The 24,328-nt window shown below is 41.0% G+C and overlaps 1 protein-coding gene across 1 annotated transcript in view; it reads right to left on the reverse strand.

The window, feature by feature from the left end:
- Positions 1 to 23,017, reverse strand: part of LOC131725075 (Fc receptor-like protein 2) — a 33,599-nt gene extending 10,582 nt beyond the window's left edge. Inside the window, exons 1-9 of the mRNA XM_059018581.1 lie at positions 22,945 to 23,017; positions 18,006 to 18,049; positions 16,610 to 16,731; positions 14,166 to 14,445; positions 5,603 to 5,638; positions 4,135 to 4,428; positions 3,618 to 3,899; positions 2,627 to 2,884; positions 123 to 413 (exon numbers count right to left, since the gene is read on the reverse strand). Of these exons, the coding sequence (XP_058874564.1) occupies positions 123 to 413; positions 2,627 to 2,884; positions 3,618 to 3,899; positions 4,135 to 4,428; positions 5,603 to 5,638; positions 14,166 to 14,190 (1,186 nt within the window). The 5' untranslated portion in view covers positions 14,191 to 14,445; positions 16,610 to 16,731; positions 18,006 to 18,049; positions 22,945 to 23,017. The remainder of the gene's footprint in view (positions 1 to 122; positions 414 to 2,626; positions 2,885 to 3,617; positions 3,900 to 4,134; positions 4,429 to 5,602; positions 5,639 to 14,165; positions 14,446 to 16,609; positions 16,732 to 18,005; positions 18,050 to 22,944) is intronic.
- Positions 23,018 to 24,328: the final 1,311 nt, after the last annotated feature.

Genomic DNA, 24,328 nt, shown 5'->3' on the forward strand with positions numbered 1-24,328 from the left:
GAAATAGAGAGAGAAATGCTGGAGGATTGAGGCTCCCAATCACCTCTAGCAGAACCAAACAGCACCCCCTACTGCTGAGGGCAAAGCTTTAGTAAAAAGGAAGTAGATTCTGTATTACTCACCAGTTACATTTACCCAGATAGGATCGCTGTGTTCAGAGTAAAACGTGTTCCTGCCCCGTCCAGCTCGACACCAGTACTCTCCACTGTGATTCAGAGCAGCAGCACTGATTGTGTATCTGGCTCCAGTTCCACTGCTGCTGTCAGTCTGGTACACTGGAGCTCCCTGCCTGTCTTTGTACCAGAGATATCTCCAGCTAGTAGAATATGGCTGAACAGAGCAGCTCAGGGTGACCGTGTCTCCCTCCAGTATCTCTCTTGCAGGTGTCAGGTTCAGGGCAGGCTTTGGAAGTGCTGCAGAGAGAAGAGGACACAATTAGAGATGTTTATAATTGTGTGACGTTCATAATTTTGACTCACTGGGCCCATTTCGTAAATGATTCGTAAGTGTTTAATTAGGGGTTTACGCGTCTAAATCACTTATGCTCACCTAGATGACTAAATTCTCTCCTACAGGTAACATTGGTCATGTCAATTGTAAGTGCGATTTTCAAAACCGTAGAATCACCTACAAATATTCCCTGTTTATTGATAACAGCGTAGTTGAGAGAGAGAGCTCTCTCGATACAGCAAAATAATGTCGCCTTTTAAACAAATTCCACTCGGTTGCAAAGCACCAGAAATTAAACATGTAATGTCTTTCAGAAGGCAGGTTTTTGTGCTTCTGAATGACCCTGAGCTTGTTTTAAATGTTGCATGGCGTTTTAACATTGAAGTCAGGAACTATGTAGCGTTTGTGAGTACAGACATAATTAAATGTTTTCGTTGTGGGGAACAGGTGCACCTCAAACATGCATGCCCCGGGTTAAACGCAGAAACAGGTCCGAGTGGCAGTAGCAGTGGCAACGGGTAGGGGGCTGGGTTGGTTCAGAGAGTTTTATTTTTTAAAAAGCTGAGTCAGGTGCTGAGTCAAGTGTGATACTGGTCATGTCCTCATACTGGGAGGGGATTTTAACTGCACTATGGATTTTAACAATGATAGAAACCAGATAGAGACCAATCCCTAATCTGTTAGAGAGCTGGCCACTGTATTAAACACTTTTGATCTGGTTGACATCTGGAGGAATTTGGTTTGGTTGATGATAGCGGGCTGGACGGTTTTTATAAAAACCTGCTTAATGCATGGAGGATTTTAAAAAACACTAGATCAGCAGAGTTGCTGTGCACACAATGGGTTTTTGAAGAGACACAGTTTTTAAATCCCATTTTTAAATGTGAGTGTTTTAATTCTGAACATATGTCTTCAGTGTTTCTTAAAGCAGGTTCTACTAAGCTTGGTAGATTTAAGCCTTTTTAAAATCGAAAGCCAACAGGGAGTTAGTTACAGCACTTCAGATCAAATCAGTTCAATTTGCAGAAAAGATCCTGGGTGGTTTACAGGTCTCTTTTATTCCAGCTATGTTCCAGTTCTTGACTAGTTTTTTATGAGAGCGCTTGGTTCCAGAGCAGGAGCCCCTGTTCCCCACAGTGCTGGTCTCCCCCTCAGTGCCAGAGGAGGAGCAGGAGCCGCCTGGCAAAGTACTGCTGTTGAAGAAAGTGGCAGAGGTGGCTTTCCATACGGCAGAGAAAAAGCAGCTGAATGAAATGTGCATTAAAAAGCTTCACTATAATCAGCTGAAGGACCTGGCGACACTAAGTGGAGCGCTCACCTTAGTGCTCCTGACGATGAATCCCCTGTCTGGAGAGTTTTATATAAACTGCCCCTACCCAAGCGCTCTGGAGCCCTGCAGTGGAGAGTGCTGCATGGAATTATAGCTACAAACCGGTACTTGAGCCGTGTGGAGCCGGGGCTCGGTGCCCCTTCAGCCCCGCAGTGGAGACAGTTTTCCACCTGTTTTCAGACTGCCCCCGGCTGCAGCCTTCTTTTCTGTTTAGAGAACCTGCTGGCTTCCTTGTGAGTTGTTTTTGCGAAACAGCTCTTTTGTTTTTAACATTAAATATAGTTTTAAACAAAGAAACAGGTGCTCACTGGTCAGCTTTGTACTGGGTCAGGCGAAATTGACCATTTTAAAATCCCAAAAGAACAAGGTGTTAGCCGCTGGTTTTAGTAACGCTGCGAGTGTGTTTAGAATCCGGATGGTCTCCAGGATTAAGATTGAATTTCATTATTATGAAATGGTGCAGGACTTGGACACTTATAAAGACCATTGGTGCATTGGAGACTGGGTGTGTGATGTGAGCAAGGAGGGGGAGCTTAATAAGGGGTTTAAAAGTGACCTGAACGAAGTGAGCTGTTAGAATGAACCTACCTCTCACTGACACCCACACCTCTGCAGAGTCACATTAACACAGCTGGAATAGACTCCAGAGTGAATGTATCTGTGAGACATTACAGACAGAGAAGAGGGTGAGGATTCTCTCTGTTAGAATGAACCTACCTCTCACTGACACCCGCACCTCTGCAAAGTCACATTAACACAGCTGGAATAGACTCCAGAGTGAATGTATCTGTGAGACATTACAGACAGAGAAGAGGGTGAGGACTCTCTCTGTTAGAATGAACCTACCTCTCACTGACACCCGCACCTCTGCAGAGTCACCAACATACTGGGAGCTCCACCACGCTCTGCACTTGTAGGACCCCTCGTCACTCTTTGAAGCACGATCAAAACCCAACTTTGTGCCTGTCTGGGACTGTAACTCTTTATTATCTTTATAAAAGACAACCCTGGTAGGTTTATGTCCATCGTAGATACGACACCTCAGATTCAGAGAGTCTCCCTCAAACATAGGCTGGGGGGGAGTCTGCAGTATCACCCATTCATCTGAAAAGACAGAAAGAGTTCAGATCAGCAGGGCTGAGAGACGGGTCAGGATTGAGGAGTCTGCAGGATCACCAGTCCATCTGAAAAGACAGAAAGAGTTCAGATCAGCAGGGCTGAGAGACGGGTCAGGATTGAGGAGTCTGCAGGATCACCCATTGATCTGAAAAGACAGAAAGAGTTCAGATCAGCAGGGCTGAGAGACGGGTCAGGATTGAGGAGTCTGCAGGATCACCCATTGATCTGAAAAGACAGAAAGAGTTCAGATCAGCAGGCCTGAGAGATGGGTCAGGATTGAAGAGTCTGCAGGATCACCAGTCCATCTGAAAAGACAGAAAGAGTTCAGATCAGCAGGGCTGAGAGACAGGTCAGTATTGAGGAGTCTGCAGTTTTACACACAAACATGTTTGTAATGCTTTTTTAAAATCTCATCATGTTATAGTTTATGATTCCTTATTATGAGCTTTCCCAAGTGGAGATACCTTTTGATTTATATTTTCTAAGTCACTTGCAACCCAAATGACTGAACATAAGACATGAACATCAAATCCTGTAACAGGGTCTTGTCACTTTGTAGGAGCTTATTGAGCAGCAACAATTCATACCGACTGGAGATCCAGAGACAGCTTTACTCAAATCAGCAAGCCGATCCGTAGATTACAATACCCTCTCAGCCAATCCGAGTGCAGGATTTTTCAACAGGGTCTGAATATTACCTATAATGTAAATGACTTACATGACACAGTTAGGTTGACAGCATTACTGCGTTTCTGTCCTGATGCAGACTCACACCAGTACACTCCACTGTTGTAATACCAGGTGTTACTGATTGTGCAGCTGTCCCCATATCTCCTGCTGTATTGATCACTGCACCCTGCCTCTTCACGTCCATCTCTGTACTGTTTAAACCTCCAGCCAGCAGAGCCCCCCTCCACTTCACAGCTCAGGGTGACTGTCTCACCTCGGAACATCGGTGCCCAGGCAGGCTGCAGGGTCAGGACAGCCTGGGGACAGCCCTCTGAAACAGAGAACAGGATAGGATTAGGACACATTCCCCTACAATCACGTAGGAAACTGCAAGAGATTCCAGTCCTCCCAGCAGCATCTCTGGATGTTCTGGGCGACAAAAATAATTCATGAGGAATCTCTCTCAATATGATTATGGCCTTGAACTCAAACATATAAAGTGGAGGTCTGTGGTCAATCGGGCAGCAATTAGTCAAATTTACAGTAGCAGCTGTTAATAAACTCACCAGACACAGTTACTGTCACAGGCTTACTGAGCTGAGAGGAAATTGGTCGACTTTTTCTTTGTCCTCGACAGCAGTACTGGCCCTGGTCAGATACAGCGGCTGCAGTGATGGTGTAGCTGTCACCAGTTATACTGCGGCCAGCAGTCTGGAGCACTGGAGTGACCTCACTGTCTTTGTACCAGAGATATTTCCAGCCAGCAGAACCCCCCTCAACCCCACACCTCAGAGTGACTGTCTCCCCAGTGAATATCTCTGGGAATGGAGGCTCCAGGGTGAGTGTAGTCTGGGGCAGCTCTGTAGAAACAGAGATGATGACAGAATTAGGATCTCTATTGCAGTGATACAAAGATAGAGATACTGTTTTTGTGCATTTCAACAGATCGATGACATTAATGACAAATATAAAAAATGCTAATTGGTAGAAAAGATGATTATATTCTGTAAATATATGAAATATATGGAGCCACCACCAGGAGGCAGCATTGCACTCAGTACTCTGTGAGAGGGATTCATTTTTAATATGACAGACAACAGTCAATCCGGATTTCAATGTGCATTTCTGTCATTTCTGACTGAAGCAGACAACAAATGAATACTAACCAGCGTTTTTAAACCCATCTTCTTATTACTTTTACTGACATTATCACAGGTCCATCTTTTATTGTGATGGGAATTTTTGGCTCCTTCCCTGTTTTTTACATTAATGTGAGTTCAACCACAACACACGAAGTACCAGGAAGCAGCAGAAACATTATCTGTAGTGTTGTCTTCGAAAGGCTGTGTGGGCCAGTGGTTAAAGAAAAGGGCTTATAACCAGGAGGTCCCCGGTTCAAATCCCCCCTCCGCCACTGACTCATTGTGTGACCCTGAGCTAGTCACTTAACCACCTTGTGCTCCGTCTTTTGGGTCAGACGTAATTGTGTGTGACTCTGCAGCTGATGCATAGTTCACACACCCGAGTCTCTATTATGTGCTAAATAAACACATAATAATATTCAAAATTGAAGTCTAGACTCGAAACGATACAAGCTCTTCTACAAAAGAACATGAGAAAACCACCACTGATAATAATGCCATTGCTAATAAGAAGAGTATGGATTTTCAAACCTTGATTAGCAGTCAGCCAATATAATATTCTTATTCAAGTGTTCCAGCAATACCACACATAGCCTCTAGGTGGAGGACAGTATGGCACTGTAATGGCTGGAGTCATTCATTTTTTGTATATCACCAAGTTAAATTGTTATATTGTACAGAAGAAAAGGAAAGCTGATTTCAAAAAAGTGATCAGGAAACAGGATGTGAATCTTTACTAATGTTTTCAGTTTGTGACTGCACTGCCACAGCCTATTTTCAACACACAGACCTAACATGAAAAGTGTCAGTTCTCAAACGAGCTTCATGCTTTCAACCATGAATTGTAACTCCTGTTTTTAAACTGTGTTCACATTGTAAACTGTTCTCTTACCTTCATACTGTCTGGAGCAGCTCACTACAGTCAGCACTGAAAAACACAAAAGAGACAGTCAGGGACTAGACCCTTATAAAAGCACCACTGTCATGGACTACCACAAAGTACAAAGTCAAAGTACCACATCAGAACAAGACCCATTTAAAATCACCACTGTCATGCTTTTAACATTGGTATACCATGCTCATCAGTTATAGGTGCTTGCCATACATGTATGTAACATATATTAACATAGAGATAGGTAACAGTTAGTTCAATCTAGTGATCACATTTAATCAAGTCTCCTTATATTGTTTTGTTAGTAACAGCAGTGTGGAGTAGTGGTTATTATTATTATTTATTTCTTAGCAGAGACTCTTATCCAGGGCGACTTACAATTGTTACAAGATATCACATTATTTTTACATACAATTACCCAATTATACAGTTGGGTTTTTACTGGAGCAATCTAGGTAAAGTACCTTGCTCAAGGGTACAGCAGCAGTGTCCCCCACCTGGGATTGAACCCATGACCCTCTGGTCAAGAGTCTAGAGCCCTAACCTCTACTCCACACTGTTGGTTAGGATTTTTTATCTAAAAGGATTTTTTTATCTAAAAGGATTTTTCTGGTTTTATTTTTAATGGTAATTAAGCACTGTAGAAATAGCACCTGTTAGTCCAATGGGGAATATTGTTTAAAATATTAAATTAGCTACAAGTAGTGGACAAAAAAATGGAAACACCTGGGTAAATGAGGGACACCAAGTATATTGAAAGCAAGGGTTTCCACACAGGTGTGGCTCATGCGTTAATTAAGCAAATAACATCCCAGCATGCTTAGGGGCATGTATAAAAATGCTGGACAGGCCTGGTTGCCTATAATTATGGCTAGCATTGCTGCAAGAGGAGACCTCAGTGACGTTGAAAGAGGGGTGATTGTTGGGGTGCGTTTGGCAGGAGCTTCAGTGACCAAGACAGCTCAACGTACTGATGTTTCACGAGCAATGGTGTCTAAGGTGATGTCGGCATGGAACTCTGAGGGAAAGAAACCATCAGCAAAGGGCAACAGTGGGCGGAAGCGCATACATCAGGATTGTGATATCCGTGCATTAATTTGAAGTGCAAGGCAAAACAGGCGAGCAACTGCAGATCAATTGACTGCAAATTTCAACCTGGGGCACGAGCAGCCAGTTAAACAGAAAGGGAACCAATCTACTCAGAGAAAGGATCCTTGAGGAGGTCCAGAAGCATTTAAACTAGAAAGGAAGGGGGGAGAAAACAAAAAAACAGAAGGGAGATCACATCAAAACAAGGGCAACAACTCAGGTAAGACATCCATTAAATGTATTTATCTAAATGCTAGAAGTCTGAGAAACAAAATGTTAGAACTTGAAGCTACTGCACTAACAAGTAACTATGATGTGATAGGTGTTACAGAAACTTGGTTGTCAGAGTGATGGAGACGAATATAATATTAGTACACACTGTATAGGAAAGACAGGCAGGACAGAAGAGGCGGAGGGGTAGCGCTATACATAAGAAATAGTCTTGAAGCCCAGGTGTTAAATCTGGACAATGAATAATGGACAAAAATTCAAAGGGCATAATAGGAGCATGCTATAGACTGCCAAATTCAGAGGCCAAGCAAAATAATCTGTTATACAATGACATTAGGAATGCGTGTAGCAAAGGAGAAGCCATACTAATGGAGGATTTCAACTTCCCCATATAAAATGGGAAAACCCGGTGGGGAGCGTGACGGACGAAATTGAAATGGTGGAAATGACAAATGACTGCTTCCTAACGCAATTTGTCAAGGCACCGACTAGAGGGGAGGCATGCCTTGATTTAGTCTTTTCAAATAATGAAGACAGAATAGCTAAAACAGAGGTGAGAGAGCCATTGGCAAACTCAGACCACAACATGGTCTCATTTGAAGTGCTTTTTAAAACCCCAAAAGTAATGACTAAAGCTAAGGTTTACAATTTTAGAAAAGCAAACTACGAAGGTATGAAACAGAGACTAACAGAAGTAGATTGGAGTAAAATAGAGAAAACATCCACAGAAAAAGAATGAGATCCTCCCAATAGTACTCAAAGAAATGAAAGAAGTTATTTACAAACCGCTAACCAAGATCATGCAACAGTCTCTTGACACAGGGGTTGTACCGACAGACTGGAAAATAGCAAATGTAATACCAATCCACAAAAAGGGAGACAAAACCGAACCAGGTAACTACAGACCAATAAGCCTGACTTCTATTATATGTAAACTTATGGAAACTATAATAAGATCCAAAATGGAAAATTACCTATATGGGAACAATATCCTGGGAGACAGTCAGCATGGTTCTAGGAAAGGGAGATCATGTCCAACTAACCTGCTTGATTTTTCTGAGGATGCAACATCGACAATCAATAATTGCAAAGCATACAACATGGTTTATTTAGATTTCCAGAAAGCTTTTGACAAAGTCCCGCATAAAAGATTAATTCTCAAACTGAACGCAGTAGGGATTCAAGGAAATGCATGCACATGGATTAGGGAGTGGTTAACATGTAGAAAATAGAAAGTACTGATTAGAGGAGAAAACTTAAAATGGAGCGAGGTAACCAGTGGAGTACCACAGGGATCAGTATTAGGTCATCTGCTATTCCTAATCTACATTAATGATTTAGATTCTGGTATAGTAAGCAAACTAGTTAAAATTGCAGACGACACAAAAATAGGAGGAGTGGCAAACACTGCTGCAGCAGCAAAGGTCATTCAAAATGATCTAGACAGCATTCAGAACTGGGCAGACACATGGCAAATGACATTTAATAGAGAAAAGTGTAAGATACTGCACACAGGCAATAAAAATGTGCACTATAAATATCACATGGGAGATAGTGAAATTGAAGAAGGAATCTATGAAAAAGACCTAGCAGTTTATGTTGACAATGTGGGGAAACTATAAAAAAGGCAAACAAGATGCTCGGATATATTGTGAGAAGTGTTGAATTTAAATCAAGGGAAGTAATGTTAAAACTTTACAATGCATTAGTAAGACCTCACCTAGAATATTGTGTTCAGTTCTGGTCACCTCGTTACAAAAAGGATATTGCTGCTCTAGAAAGAGTGCATAGAAAAGCGACCAGAATTATCCCGGGTTTAAAAGGCATGTCATATGCAGACAGGCTAAAAGAATTGAATCTATTCAGTCTTGAACAAAACAGACTGCACGGTGATCTGATTCAAACATTCAAAATCCTAAAAGGTATTGATGTGGTCTCCCTTCTGTTTTTTTGTTTTCTCCCCCCTTCCTTTCTAGTTTAAATGCTTCTGGACCTCCTCAAGGATCCTTTCTCCGAGTAGATTGGTTCCCTTTCTGTTTAAGTGCAGTCCGTCCCACCTATATAGATAGTCCTTGTTGTAGAATGTTCTCCAATGTTCAAGAAAGGTGAAGTCCTCCTGTGTGTACCACGATTTCAGTCATGTATTTTGATTTTGTATTTCCAGCTGTCCGTATGGTCCTTTGCAAGGTGCCGGCAGTATCCAAACTGTTGTCGTTTAAGGTGGATTTCTCACATATGAGCATGTTTGCAACATTGTCTTCCTATTCTTAAAAGTAAAGCAGAAGTAGAAACATCTTCCATTTCTGCTCGTATACTTCTCGGTGAAGAGGGGCTACAGTGTCGCTGTGCGCTCATAGGGCAGCAGTGTGGAGTAGTGGTTAGGGCTCTGGACTCTTGACCGGAGGGTCGTGGGTTCAATCCCAGGTTGGGCTCACTGCTGCTGTACCCTTGAGCAAGGTACTTTACCTAGATTGCTCTAGTAAAAAAACCCAACTGTATACATGGGTAATTGTATGTATAAATAATGTGTAAAAAATAATGTAATTGTATGTAAAAACAATGTGATATCTTGTAACAATTGTAAGTCGCCCTGGATAAGGGTGTCAGCTAAGAAATAAATAATAATAAGTAAATAATAATAGTGCGCCGATGGGTGATGGCAGTGTGTTGATCGGGTGATAATCGAGCAGACAGCCGGCCGTCACTGAGTTATCAGTCGAGCGACAGTCTAGCGATGGAGTATAAACAGGCCTATAGGCATACTGATTTCAGTGTTCATAGGGAAGAGAAGAAAGCAGACGCGCTGCAAATTCAGTTCAGTAATGGGTGAGATCAGTGTAACAGGGAGCAGGCTTGGCACTGAACTGGCAACCATGCACACCAGGCTCCTCTGCATGTGTGGTTATAGAGCTTTTAACCTCATCTCACCAGCAGGGGGCAGAATCCACAATGGCAGAGCATCACACAACATTGCCTGTTACACTGGCAGCAACATTATCTATTACTGTAGTTTAATCATTGTGATCCATATTCTGTTCTTTTACAATAGAGGTGTGTTGAGTGATACATCTCTAAAAGCAAAACATAAGTTCCATTTTCATAAAAACAATGGCATTAATAAATAGGAACATTTTCTAGCAGTACTCAGAAATTGTAACGTCATTTGAAATGACAATCATTGACACAGACTTGTGAAAAACAAGAGATTAAAAGATAGGGCCCACACTGCAGTGCTTCCTCCCTCTCATGCTAAACATGGTTTTCACAGCATGCATTATTGTGAGAAGGCTTTTCTGTACTTTAAACATTAAAAAGAACTGAATGAATTAAAAACAAGGCCTTTTGGTTTTCAGATTCCTATAATTGATCGTACATGGCAATCGATTTAGTAATCTTAGATTCCTTGTACATGTATTTTTAAATACATGTATTTTTAAAAGGACACTTTCCTGTCCTTTACCATGTTTGGTCACACTTTTACCATGTACCATACTTCCATTTGATTTACCTACACTGATTAACATTTTCCACACTTTACTACGGTTTTACCAGGAATCTACCGTGAAAAAAATGCTTTGTTCCACACTTCCCTGTCCTTCATCATGCATATAGTGTTTTACAATACTCTATTTACCTAGCTTGCATACTCTGCTTTTACCATGACATTTCCACAAGACACCACCTCAAAATATAGATTTTGAAGTATGATCGAGTCTTCAAACCTGGAAACCGTCACTAACTGTCCCCCAAACCAGATGGATAATCAGCAGAATGTTTAATAAAGCACCCAGCGGTTATACTTACATATCAGTAAGGCGAGTTCACAAACCTGCAGTCCGTCTGGAGACATTTTAAAAAAGCTGACTTCAATGTAGAGACTTCACACTTTTAAACTTACAGGTTCCTCCCACTGCGCCTATCTCTGATTCCATCATCTGATAGGACAGTCACGTGATCTCATTTCATCTAATATTTATTTTTACCCTTAGTATCTAACAACTTCGTCACTATATATTTAAGAAGTGTAAACTTCCGTTTGCCAACTAGCTGCTACAAAACAAAAACGCTTTACTCAAAAACGGGTCTGGTGAAACCATTGTTCAAACGAGGGCGTACTGATGGTATGGAATGGGTTTCATATGCTGTCAAGAGATTTATTTATTTTTTTACATATTTCTAGTCTATAGAGTTCTATAGTCAACATATTTGTTTATAGATTTCTAAAAAGTCAACTATAAATCTGTCTATGTATTTTTATTTACTCTCCAGACTAAGCAGTTTATTCGTAAGGCTGAACCAATTCACAAAGGGGACTTATAATGAGATCATCATTGATCAATGCAATCTGATAATCAATGGATTTTAAAAGCCAGAAAGAGAGAGGGGTGGGTAGAAAATATGTTTCCTAGCAGTTAGGAAGCTGTCATTTTAAAATGAGAACATGAGAGCGAGCCCCTTCCTGTGTGCAGAGCAGCAGAGGCCACTGAGCTGCTGCACAGCATTGAGTCCAGTGAAGGAAGGCTTCAGGGGCTGCGGTTGAGCGAGAGGAAGTGCTGGAGGATGAGCACACAGCAGGGTGCACAGGAAGTGATGGCAAGACATTAAACTGACACTTTAGATTATTATTTAGAGGAGATTGTTAATGTTAAGGTCTTCAATCCCTGGACAAGAAATGCTGCAACTTGGAGGATTCAGAAAGCTTTAACTTTAGATGATGAATTAAATACTTGGTGAGTTTCTTTAACAGTACTGTAGAAACATTTCTCACATAACTTCATCTCATGAGATAAAGGCTCAAGTTAAAGTTTTATAAACAGGGCTCTTCAACTAGACACACATTTCAGCTAAAGCTTTCACCATCACACACTATAACATAAACACTTTCAAAGACAGATCTTATTGCACCTGCTCTGTGGATCAATGGAGATGCACTATAAAGAAATCATTAAATAATATATTAGTAAAATCAAAACTTATCAGTATCATGAAAAAGTACCACTATGACCTACATCCACTGAATGTGCATAATGTAATGTGACAGGCAGACATCTCTTCATATTCCCACTCTGGTACTCTCAATATGTTACAACTGTGAAGTTGTTTATATACAGTATAATATCCCTTTACCTTTAAGCACATATTGTACAGTACTGAACTGTATTGTAAATCCTGAGTGTGAGAGCTGAATTGTGCATTTTCAATGACAACAGGACAGAAGAGCACAGCACACAACAAGACAGGTTAACAAGGGGCTGTTTAGGTTCAGATAATCATGGTTTAGACAAGGATGTGCATCCCCAGCAGGGATAATACATGTTAAAGAATGAACAGGGGTAGGGCCAGATAGAAGAGCCTGAAAAGAGCATCACTGCTATGCTTGTGCTGACAGACACAAATCATCACAACACTGAAACTTCATCATTATGCAAAGTTCTTGATACACTTTTGTTTTGGTGCTTATGAAGCTGCTGGGTTGGCATCACTGGAGATTTTTAATCCAGAGAGCTGGGATAACATGAGCAGTGGTAATGTGATCTACCTGTGAGTTCCCCCAGTCTGCCACTGGAACCATGTCTCACTGCCCAGGCAGTCTGTGACATCTCTTTTGGAGGCTGCCTGCAGTGATGCATGAGGCAGGGGCAGCTTCAGGCTGGATTGAAGTGACTGTTTGTCCAGGGGAGGTCCCCCTCTGTCTCAGCAGGGAGTCTCCCTCAGAGGGGTGAGGCTCTACAGTGGCTGAGCCTTTGAGGAGGGGTGGCAAGAGCCCCCAGAACAGAGACACACAGAACACCACACTTGTAGGTTTGCATTCAACAGGGGAATAGTTAGAGTGACACCCTGCTTCAAATTTAACCTCAGATTTTCACACAAATAAAATGTGCATTATATCACACAGCTTTGTTGAATTCGAGCTGAAAAAGAAGTTATTCCTTTAGTGCCCAATAGGGGAGCTGAAACCCTAAACTAAAAATTAACAATGTTTGTTAACATTTAATAAACTAAAAAAAAAATGGCCCTTAAAATAAAGCGTGGCCGAAGTTTGTTCTGTTTAAGATGACATCTGCAGTGAACAACACTGTGAAATACACTTTGTAGCTATCATACAGATTTATCTATAGATCTGTATCTACAAATAAATCCACCAGCAAATATTCTGTGATACTCTGTAAGGCGATACTCTGTAATGTGATATTTTATAATGTGATACTTTGTACTGTGATATCTTGTAACAATTGTAAGTTGCCGTGGATAAGAGCGTCTGCTGAGAAATAATATTATAAAGGGGTTATACCTGACCAATATGATTGAACTCTAGTCATTACCATTGCAGGCATGGAGATTACACACACAGAGCAATGAACTGGGTGAGGAGGTGATTTACAAAGGTTAAAGAAAGAGAAAGATAAGTTACAAGTAAAACATTTTTGACGAGAGAAAATTACGTTTCACAACAGTACAAAGATTTGGTATAGTCAGCCATCAGTTTTACATTTTCCCCATCAGTGGTGTAGTAGAACATTGAAGGTGTCATTTAAAAAGCAAAATGGGTTAAACAATGATAAAATTATTTTAAGACTTAAACTAAACACACGTTGGTGTATATTCATTTTATAATGCAGCAGATTTAAAGACTGTGTGTGCTTTTAAACAGGAGCAATACAAACATGATTTAATATCAATGCAGACCAACAGGGTGCAGTCTAACCTTTACAATGTAAAAACGTTGCACAGTGGTTTGGTGCCACCTACTGGATACATTGAAGCAATTGTTTATTTTTTGTTGCAATTTAACTTGAAACATTTGAATGGATACAACCCAACACCACTCAAATAGAATATTGGTGCGTATCGATACAAACCTAAAAGATAAACGGTTTTTGCAATGTACACATTCTGTAGACTACTTAATTTGCCGTTACAGTATTTCTGATGATCACATTACTGAAACAGAAAATGATCCCAATTCGATTGAATATATGTAGGGCCTACATTTTATAATTATAATCCAAGGCACTATAAAATAGCGTTGAATCATTTAAAACAGTTTAAAATAAATACAATGGGCCCCACATTGTAACGTCCCTGTGCTCCGCTTGTGTTACTGAAGACTCTGCTTCTCCTGAATGAATAGGCTACACTTGATACAGACCGGGGACAATAACTATAGTGCCAAATACAGCTTTACCAAAAGCACTGCTGGGCGCAAGAATATAAATGTCGAGTATTGTATGATAATATTTACCTTCGTTTCCAATCCGGGCAGTCATATGCTGTTAAACTAAAAAAGTTATTATATTAAGCTAGGAGATATATATATATATATATATATATATATCGCTGTGTGTCTTCTTCCCGTCGACGCCGTCGGTAGCCGTTAACTTTGAATTTCCAATGATGACCCGACCCCAGTGCCCGCACGCTCAGCGGCGGCAGGCAAGTTGAGTTCAGTGCGCGCTGCACCTGTGAGCGGTGTCTCAGAGTGAAACAGACTTCTTGAACACTGCAATGCAGCCCTGCACCCCCTGCAAAAGAGACTCTGCTGAACATTATGATAATAATGCGCTTTCATTCAGCACAGTCCATTGCTTGCATTGTTTCCTCATACTGCTTCTGTGAACTGCTATTGGCCACCATTAATGTAAGCATACTGTAGCGCCCCCCTCCAAAACACCGTTGGATACTAAACCAAGGATAACCCCCTCGGTTATCCCTATAATTAAAATTGACTATTTCAACTGACCAATTAATTAGAATTAATGACTACGACAATTTGAAGCCAATATAACTCCAAACAGGTTCTTTAAAAATCAAGAAAGCTCAGTGTGTACAGTGAGGACAACAAGGTGTAAAAACAACAAGAATTTTATTTAAACAATCACAGCTTTTACCTATATCAGCAGATTATTAACCAAGAGCGATCCCATCAGACCCTAAGCACTAGGATACTTTAAACTAGATAACGTCACACCAACAAAAAAAAAAAAAAAAAAAAATTACAACACAACTCCAAAAGTAAAATCTTAAACACTTTTAAATAAACACCCGTCAAAGCAAATAGTGGTTTCCAAACAGTAAAATTAAACTTTAAAAAAAAAAAAAGTGATTAATAGAAAAACAGAAAGCTTCATGCAACCTAAAAAATGCCTAATGCTTAAACACTCCAATAGCCGCTATTTTAGTTAATACACAGGTTGATAAAGTGCAAGTGTGCAATCAACAGTTAACAGGCCGCTTCTGACTATACATTGTAAACACATACACAATTACAGTTGGGATAATAAGGACAAAGACGCTACTCTAAAAGTCTAAAACAACCACCAACACAGAACAGAAGTTCGTATGCAGCGCTCAATTATTACATAATTCACAGGATCGTAATTACCAACTCAGAATACAGACAATGCTCATTCCCTTTTGTAATCAAACCCATACAATTGCTACCGAAGTCTAAGAGCACGGGGGATACTTCACTGAAACCACTCCAATATAGAGCGGACCAAACTATTCAATATGAATAGTCGTAGTTTACCATTAACTTCTAGCGCTTCGGCCAATTCACAGCGCATCAGTATTACACTTGCAAAGTTACAATCCTTACCAAACAGTAGTTCCCCGACCCGTGCTCCCAGCTCACAAATCTCTCAAACCCGGTTTCTCTCTGGCTGATTCTTTGTACAATGCCCCCTTTTCTAAAACATTTCGAAGAGTTTAAGTTAAACATGAGTTTTCACTTTCGTGTACATACATAAAAAAAAGCATAAATAAACCACAGTAATGATATTACTTTATGAATGTTTTTTGCCACTTTAATTGAGCAGGAACCATAATATCAGGGATACATTTGTACTGTTTCTGCCTGGAAAGTCTTTCTGGAATAGATCATGGTCATTAATCTATGCAACACAACCGAATATATTATTGTAGGATAAGTAATAAGTAAAATACATAAAAGAAACAGGCATACAGAACACAGATTTCAAAAACATGCCTTTTTATATAGAAGCAGGATGGGAATCTTAAACAGGTTCAGAAAAATAACTTTTCATAGCACTGCAACACCACCAAATGCCAACGATGATGAATGGAAGGTGAATTTAAACGTTTGTAATGCAGTAGTGAACTTTAAGCTTGACACAGATGCACAAGCTAATGTAATCCCAGCTGGCTTGTATAATAAAATATGCAGAGGCAAGAAACGAGAGAAAAGAAAAAAAAGTAAGGCTGTCCATCTACATGGGAGAACAAATAAGTTGAAGGCAAGTGTACACTCAAAGTGAATTACAAGGACCAATGTCAAGCACTTCAATTCCTAGTAGTGAAAAGAGATGCAAAACCCATTCTAGAAATAAGAGCATGTCAGAATTTGAACCTCATTTCAGAGAGTAATGGCTGTAACCATCACTGATGTTCTCAGCAAGGATGAGGATGTGTTTCAGGGTATTGGCTGCCTGGAAAGGGAACAGTCTATCAAATAGATGAAGCCATTCCACCCAAAATACACCCACCCAGAAACGATCCAGTCATGGCGAGAGGTCGACAAGGCAGAACTAGACAGACAGGAGAAACTTCAAGTGATCAGGAAAACCAAAGAACCAACAAAGTGGGTTAATTCAATAGTGATTGTGGAAAACAGATGGAAATCTAGGAGTCTGCCTTTATCCAAGGGATGCAGATTTATGCGTTTACCCAATTCAGCACCAGAGGTTTTTCACAGAACGGTGACACAGCTGTTGGAAGGAACTGAACTAGACGATGTGCTTGTTTGGGGAGATACCATAGAACAGCATGACTACAGATTGAAGCAAGTCCTAGAAAAGACAAAGGGAAAATAACAAAGCTGAAAAAGAAAATACAAAATCAGACTTACTGAAATGCAATATCTGGGACATCTGGTTTCAGTCACTTCTAAGCACATCAGAGAAATATTGAAGCAATACTGAACATGCCACCACCAGAATGCAAAGGTCCTGGAGAGATTCCTGGGCATGGTGATCTACTTAGGGAAGTTTATTCCAAAGATATCAGAACATACTGCACCCCCAAGAGAACTTCTAAAAAACAAAGTAACATGGCATGGGGAACAAAAACACCAAGAGGTTCTGCCCAGCCTGAAGAGAACACTATTGTTAAAGTATTATGATGTCAGGAAGCCAGTTAAGACCAGTGGATGCTTCAAAGTGGCCTGGGAGCAATTTTATTGCAAAAAGATGCACCCGTGGCATACGCTTCAAAAGCAATGACAGAAACACAAGAGAGCTATGCACACATTGAAAAAGAAATGTTAGCTATTGGCTTCGGACTTGAAAGATTCCACCAGTATATCTATGGCAAAGAGGTAGAAGTGGAGTCTGATCACGAGCTGTTGGAGGCAATAATTAAATCTCTAAGTAGTGCACCACTGTGATTAGGTGCTGGATGCTCGTACTGCTCCTGGATGCTGGGGAGGTTGTTGCTGCTATCGCCGCTGCTGGCTTCTGCTGCGTTTTCCCTTTTTTTCAAAAAACAAACTTTGCTTTTAGCTGGTCTGGATCCTGGAGGTGTTTTATCCCACGCAGGACACCATATGTGATCAGGTGGGCTTGAGTTGCGCATGTGGGTGGCGACGTCATGGACCAGGAAGAAGTGCAAAACAATAACAAAAGGTACACAGGCTGAAACTAAGTGCATTGGAACTCAGTGTTTTATTAAAATAAAGAAAAGTAAATATTTAAACAAAAGACTTTACACAAAAAAAAATACAAAGAAAAAGGGCATGCTGGCTTTTATAGTTTGTAGCTGGAGCCAAATTAACAATTACATAATTAAGACTATTTTGCCAGGGAGGGATTTAACCCCCTCCCTGCCAATCCAAACAAAATGGTACTAACTAGCGGATGGCTTCCCTCTGCCCACATATGAACAAACATAATATATTAACAGTACAAATAATTCCATACATAAAATACACACAAGGGGTGGGCACCCCGTCACAACCACCTAGAATCCAAAGATGATTTGAGACTGCAAAAATACCAGGTGAAAGTTAAAGACAAACCAGGTTAAGAAATGTATAGAGCAGACACTTTGTCACGTGCATACCTACCTGGAGATGACACAAACAGAAGCTTCACATGCTGTTCAACGTACCTGTTGCAGAAAACAAACCGAATGACATCCAGGAACAACCAAGAATGATGAAGCCCTAACAAAATTGCAGCAAATTATACAAACGGGATGTCCTGACTATAGAAATGAAACTCCTTTAGAAATAAAATACTGGATTTTTTTTTTTTTTTTTTTTTTAATGAAATTCACATAACAGAAGGAATAGTATTCAAAATGAGAAAATAATCTTTACAACAATGAGAAAAGAAATGTTCCATTTGAAGTAAAATGTAAAAGCAGGGCGAGATGTGTTATACTGTCCAGGAGTGCGAGCCATCTCGGAATAGAGAAATGTAAAAGCAGGGTGAGAGATGCGTTATACTGGCCAGGAGTGCGAGCCATCTCGGAATAGAGAAATGTAAAAGCAGGGCGAGATGCATTATACTGGACAGGAATGCGAGCCATCTCGGAATAGGGAAATGTAAAAGCAGGGTGAGAGATGCATTATACTGGCCAGGAGTGCGAGCCATCTCGGAATAGAGAAATGTAAAAGCAGGGTGAGAGATGCATTATACTGGCCAGGAGTGCGAGCCATCTCGGAATAGAGAAATGTAAAAGCAGGGCGAGAGATGCATTATACTGGCCAGGAATGGCAGCACAAATCACAGAATTTCTGAGTAAATGAGCTGTATGCAACAAGTACAGCAAAGAGAGTCCCTGCAACCACATAATGTTCCAGAGCGACCCTGGCAGAAGATTAGAGATTGGAGTGGACTTTCTGCAACGAGGAGTATCTGCTAGCAGTAGATTACTATGCAAGTTTTTTTGAAGTAATGCTACTGGGAAGCGACACAAAAAGCACAAATATCATTAAACATTTAAAATCCATGTGTGCTCACCATGGCATACCAGAGGTACTTATTTCAGACAACAGGCCACAGTTTTCTAGCAGTGAATTTAAAACCTATCCAAAGCAATAGGAGTTCAACCACATCACAACAAGTCCAAGGTACCCACAGTGAAATGGCATGGTGGAGCGTACTGTGCAAGCCATGAAACACCTGCTGAAGGCGGCCAAGGCTAGTGGACTAGAACCCTACTTGGCCCAGCTTGATTTTCAAAACACTCCCCTAGATGACATAGGAGCATTTCCTGCTCAGTTGCTGATGGGTAGAAGACAGAAAACCAAACTTCCAAAAATGTCTCAATTGCTGACTCCAAAAGTCGTGAGTAATGAAGTACATAACCTGCTTAAGCAGAAATTTTATTTTGATAGAGGAGCTAAACTATCACCAAATCTCAAAGTAGGATAAGCTGTTAGAAAACAACAAGAGGGAGTCTGGAATCCTGCTCATCACACACATTGCTACAATTCCTATACAGTGCAGACCCCAGTTGGACAAAAATACAAGAGGACCCGAAAACAACTGAACCACTGACGTGTCCCGATTCGGTAAATCAAACTGAAGACCAAGCAAAAGGAACAAACCTAAAAAAGCATGGACCTGCTCCCTGGGCCCCCTCATCGCATCCTGTGGTTTCTCGCATCCATTTCTATGCTGATGATGCTCAGATTTTCCTTCCCCACCTCTGACTCCACCATCCCCTCCCGTCTCTCTACCTGTCTGCTATCTCCTCCTGGATGCACTCACATCACCTCAAACTCAACCTCTCTAAATCTGACCACCTCTTCTTTCCCTCCTCTGATCTATCTCCATTCCTCTGGAATCTACCACACTCTCTCCCTCCTCCTCCTCTAAGAACCTCAGAGTCACCCTGGACCCCTGCCTCTCTTATTGCCAGCACATCTCCACTCTGGCACGCACTTGCCGATTCTTCCTGAGCAACAAACTAAGAATCTGACCCTTCTACACCAACTGAACCACCCAGCTCCTGGTCCAGGCCCTGGTACTCCCCCGCCTAGACTACTGCAACTCCCTCCTGGCTGGCCTCCCTGCGTCTGCCACCCGTCCGCTCCAGCTCATCCAGAACTCCGCTGCTCGCCTGGTGTTCTCTCTGCCTTGTTTCAACCACGCAACTCCACTACTCTGCTGGCTCCCGATCACCGCTCGCATCCAGTTCAAGACTCTTGTACTAGTCTACAGATGCCTTGACCAGACTGCATCCAGCTACCTCCAGACCCTCATCTCTCCCTACACCCTCACTCGACCTCGCCGCCTGCACTAGAAGACTGGCTCTACCTCCTCTACGCTCCCCTGCCTCCAGAGCCCGCTCCTTCTCCACCCTCGCCCCGCAGTGGAGGAATGACCATCCTACAGATGCAAGGACTGCTCTGTCCCCGAACACCTTCCGGCACCTCCTCAAGACTCACCTCTTCAGACAGCACCTGTAGAACTCTTCACCCCCTCTGGACACTTATCACTCTCTTAAATGCGCTTTACTTGCTCTTATCTGCCCCCTATTTTACTGCATTTAATCCTGTACTTCAGAGTACTGTAATCTGCCAAGTGTTTAATCTGTAGTATTTTGTATTTAATTATACCCCGATGTAACTATCACTGACACTTATCTGCTCCGTTACTGAATCGTATTTTGTCACACTTTTACTTACTAGAACCAAAGTCATTGTATTTTTTATCTTGCTCCTAAATGTATTATTACTTGTACTGCAATTCTTGAAATGTATTTTTGTTTACGACTGTAAGTTGCCCTGGATAAGGGCGTCTAAGAAATAAATAAAAATAGAGAAAACAATGAATCGACTGAGAATTCCGGGACTTTACCAATAAACAGTCGAGCAGAACCTGCCAGTCCTCTGATAGTACTCAAGTCTCCATTTAGAGTTGTGAAGAAACCACAAAGATGAGTAGAGGACATAAAACTGAAATCCAAATCTTAGACAATTAAAAAAAAAAAAAAAAAAAAAAGTTACATTCAGAGTTAAGAGAAAGAAAGAGAGACTGCTAGGTTTGAAGGTACTCGTTTTTGCTCTTCAGGCGAGTTAATAACACTCACATCAGCATAAGAGCCGTACCTTCCTCTCCACTACAGAGCTTGCTCTTCAGTTGAACGGTGAGGCGTTCATCTTTGACCCATGTGGTTGAACCCTTGCCTTTTAATGGTGTGAGATGCCACTTCAACAACTCGGACTCACCATACAGCCACCCATGAGCTACAGTGTCGGAGGACAACGCAGCTCTCGGGCAGCTTACAGGCAGACCCACAGGCACCCAGCCAGACTACAGGGGTCGTTGGTGCGCGGTGAGCCGAGGACACCCTGACCGACCTAACCCTTCCTCCCCCCGGGCAACGCTCGGCCAATTGTGCGCCGCCGCTTGGAAGCTCCCGTCCTCGGTCGGCAAAGGAATAGCCTGGACTCGAACTCGCGATGTCCAGGCTATAGGGCACATCCTGCACTCCACACGGAGCACCATTACTGGATGCACCACTTGGGAGCGGAGCACCCCCCCCCCCCCCCCATACTTGCTGCAGAGAAAGTTAATTTAGTTTTAATGACAGAGTGCTGTGCCAGTCCCTGAATATACATTCCAGAATTTATATACACACACACGACCAAGTATCGCAAGTGATAATAGTTCACTACGCCACCCTTACTAGATGGGTCAATTGTATAAGGGAAATCGTAATTAAACAAGTAAATCTTAAACCTCCCCACATAGATTCCCTTCAATTTAATGAAAGGAATAGACATATGTGCTGTTCAAACATGCCAAAGCAGCTTATTAAAATACAAAAGAAAAAGCTCAACAGGTATCATACAATTCAAACAATTACAGATTACAGTAATATCAATTACTGATGTATTAAAGCAACTTGGAGACATTTAAACAAGCAGTGCTATCCACTCAGAGACAACTAGGTTGGTGCAACATGTTAACTATCCAATATCAAATAATTACTCGTTCCTTTACGACACCGACAGCTCAGCTATAACTAAAGTGCAAAAGGCCCAATCACTTAGTTATTAATACTCTTGAAAGATCCAAACCTAGTAGGAGAAAGCAACTTCAATGTGCAAAGCAACAAAATGCAATAACTGTACATAGATCAATTTCATTATGTATAGCAGCAAAGTCATGTGCAAAACAACAAGGTGCAATATTTATACACTAATCAATAGTCTCATTTAAATATGTATAGCAGCAAAGTCAGTGCCATGAGTGCATAGTAGTATTAGCTGCATAATAGGTGGACTAGATATTCTAAAGCACATTTATCCTAGTGAAACGAAACCCGAGTCCAATCAATGCTTAAATGACATTAACCAGTTAATGCAGACACCCAACAGTCGCGGTGTAGTAAAGCAACATAGAAAATCATTAGCGTCAGTATAAAGACTAAAACTAGTTATCCAACATTCTCATGGGGTCAATGTGAAGTTAGCAGCAGCTTCCAATGTCTCAAACAAAACAATCAAAAGAACACAGTATAAATTCCAAAACACAATCAGTGACAACAAAAATAGATCTTTTTAAAATGAAACACTAAACGAAAACCTAGTGAAAACAGCGATTGATGCTCGCTAAAAACAGAAACAAAACACACACAATCAATATCAGGTCTACCATATCCCTCTACTTCAAACACTGTGCCTATACATTTACTGATGCGGAATAAAAGAACTACATCATTGCACACATCCTTAAAGTCTCGTAAAAATACATTTCAGTATTAAGCCCAACCAATCATTGCATACTTAACTGTATTGCCATTATAAAAAATAGAATTAAAAACATATACATCCGTAATACTGCCCCAGGAATCGGACCATGCTTAAAATACTTTACAATAACATACCAAAAAGTAGAAAAACAATATTTACCTCGGCAAACACAGGAGGGACACAGAATCAGTACGCCACCCAGCCTTGCCCTACAAATCACCAACAGAACAAAACAACAAATCCACACAAAGACGCTAACACACAAAAACATAGACGATGCAACCAGGCTTACCAAAGACAGCAGAACGAACCGTTCTACCTACGGAACAACCCCAGCAATGTCTCGAACCAGGTAGTGTTTAGATAGTTCAACAAAACGGTAGGTTTATATAACTCGCCCAAATTGCCAATAAAACAATTAGTCAATGATAATAAAGAACAGACATTAAGAATAGGGAAGCCGATGTGTTTACAGACAGGATTCCCCTGGGTCCTACAATTCTACCCGTTGCAGTCCACCTGCTATATATATATATTTACTAAAACAACGTTAATGTTATTTTGCTGATGAGAGGTAACTTTCTAGCTTGGTTTTGTGCCAATGATTTTGCAATGTAGCCCTGGTGTGCCATTATATTAGGTTCATTTAGAGGTTTAAGAATTATACAAGTACAGTGTGTTCCAATTAACTGCATATCTGATAATTGCATATTCCTGTTAACTTTTAAAAAGTGAAGCACATTTCTTATTAAAATGCACATGCTGTAGATTGCTGTTAATTGCATATCCCATGTGCCTAGCATTTGAATGCATTTAACCACAATAAGCAATTATAATGAACTTATATATATATAATTGACATGTACATTCACAACTGTATGATGTGGTTTTCAGAGATTTGGGGGGTTGTTTGTTATAAACCCTCTAGTTGTGTTTTTCATTCCTTTTTTTAATCATGTCCTTCATACAATTCAGTCTTGACTGATAGTTTTACAATGTGAACTCACAATGTTTTACCAAAGCTACCTAGAATTGACCGTGCGCACTTGTGTGCACTGAGTATGGTTTGACTATGATTGTATTTTTCATTTAGTTTTTACCATACTGTGCTGCTGCAGTATATACTGCAGTACACTTCATAAAGAGGCCGCTCAGACTCCTCCACTAAGTGGCTTTCTAAAGATGATTGACTGGCATGTTTGGTATCAAACTGCTCAGCTCAATCTCCCCTTTTCAGAATCCCCTCTTGGCAGTTTAACAGGGGGTGCAGGGGCTGCATTCCAGTATTCAGGCTCAATTTAAACCCTGCCTGCCTTCACTTCCTCTCACTAACCACAGACACTTATTTCTTTCTCAGAAATGAATGTAGAGCTGACTGACCGCAGAAAAGGAGAAGTTTGTTCTGTTTTTGCGATGACATCTGTAGTGAACAGCACTATGAGGTACACTTTCTATCTATATCACTATCACTTTTCCTACATCTTGTGAACCCTATTTCTACACTGAGCCTGACTCCATCACCTGCTTTCACCACTAAGCCACAAAACAGAATCTGGTAATGCTCCTAAAATAGTTTAGAAGTAACGTATCTTTTGCTGAATGGTTAGTTTTCTAAATTATTTCCAATTCAAGTTTTCTGTCATTAATATTTAATTTATGAACTGGACTTTCAACAT

This window comes from Acipenser ruthenus, chromosome 60 (genome assembly GCF_902713425.1).
Source record: "Acipenser ruthenus chromosome 60, fAciRut3.2 maternal haplotype, whole genome shotgun sequence".
In the NCBI taxonomy this organism is placed as follows: domain Eukaryota; kingdom Metazoa; phylum Chordata; class Actinopteri; order Acipenseriformes; family Acipenseridae; genus Acipenser; species Acipenser ruthenus.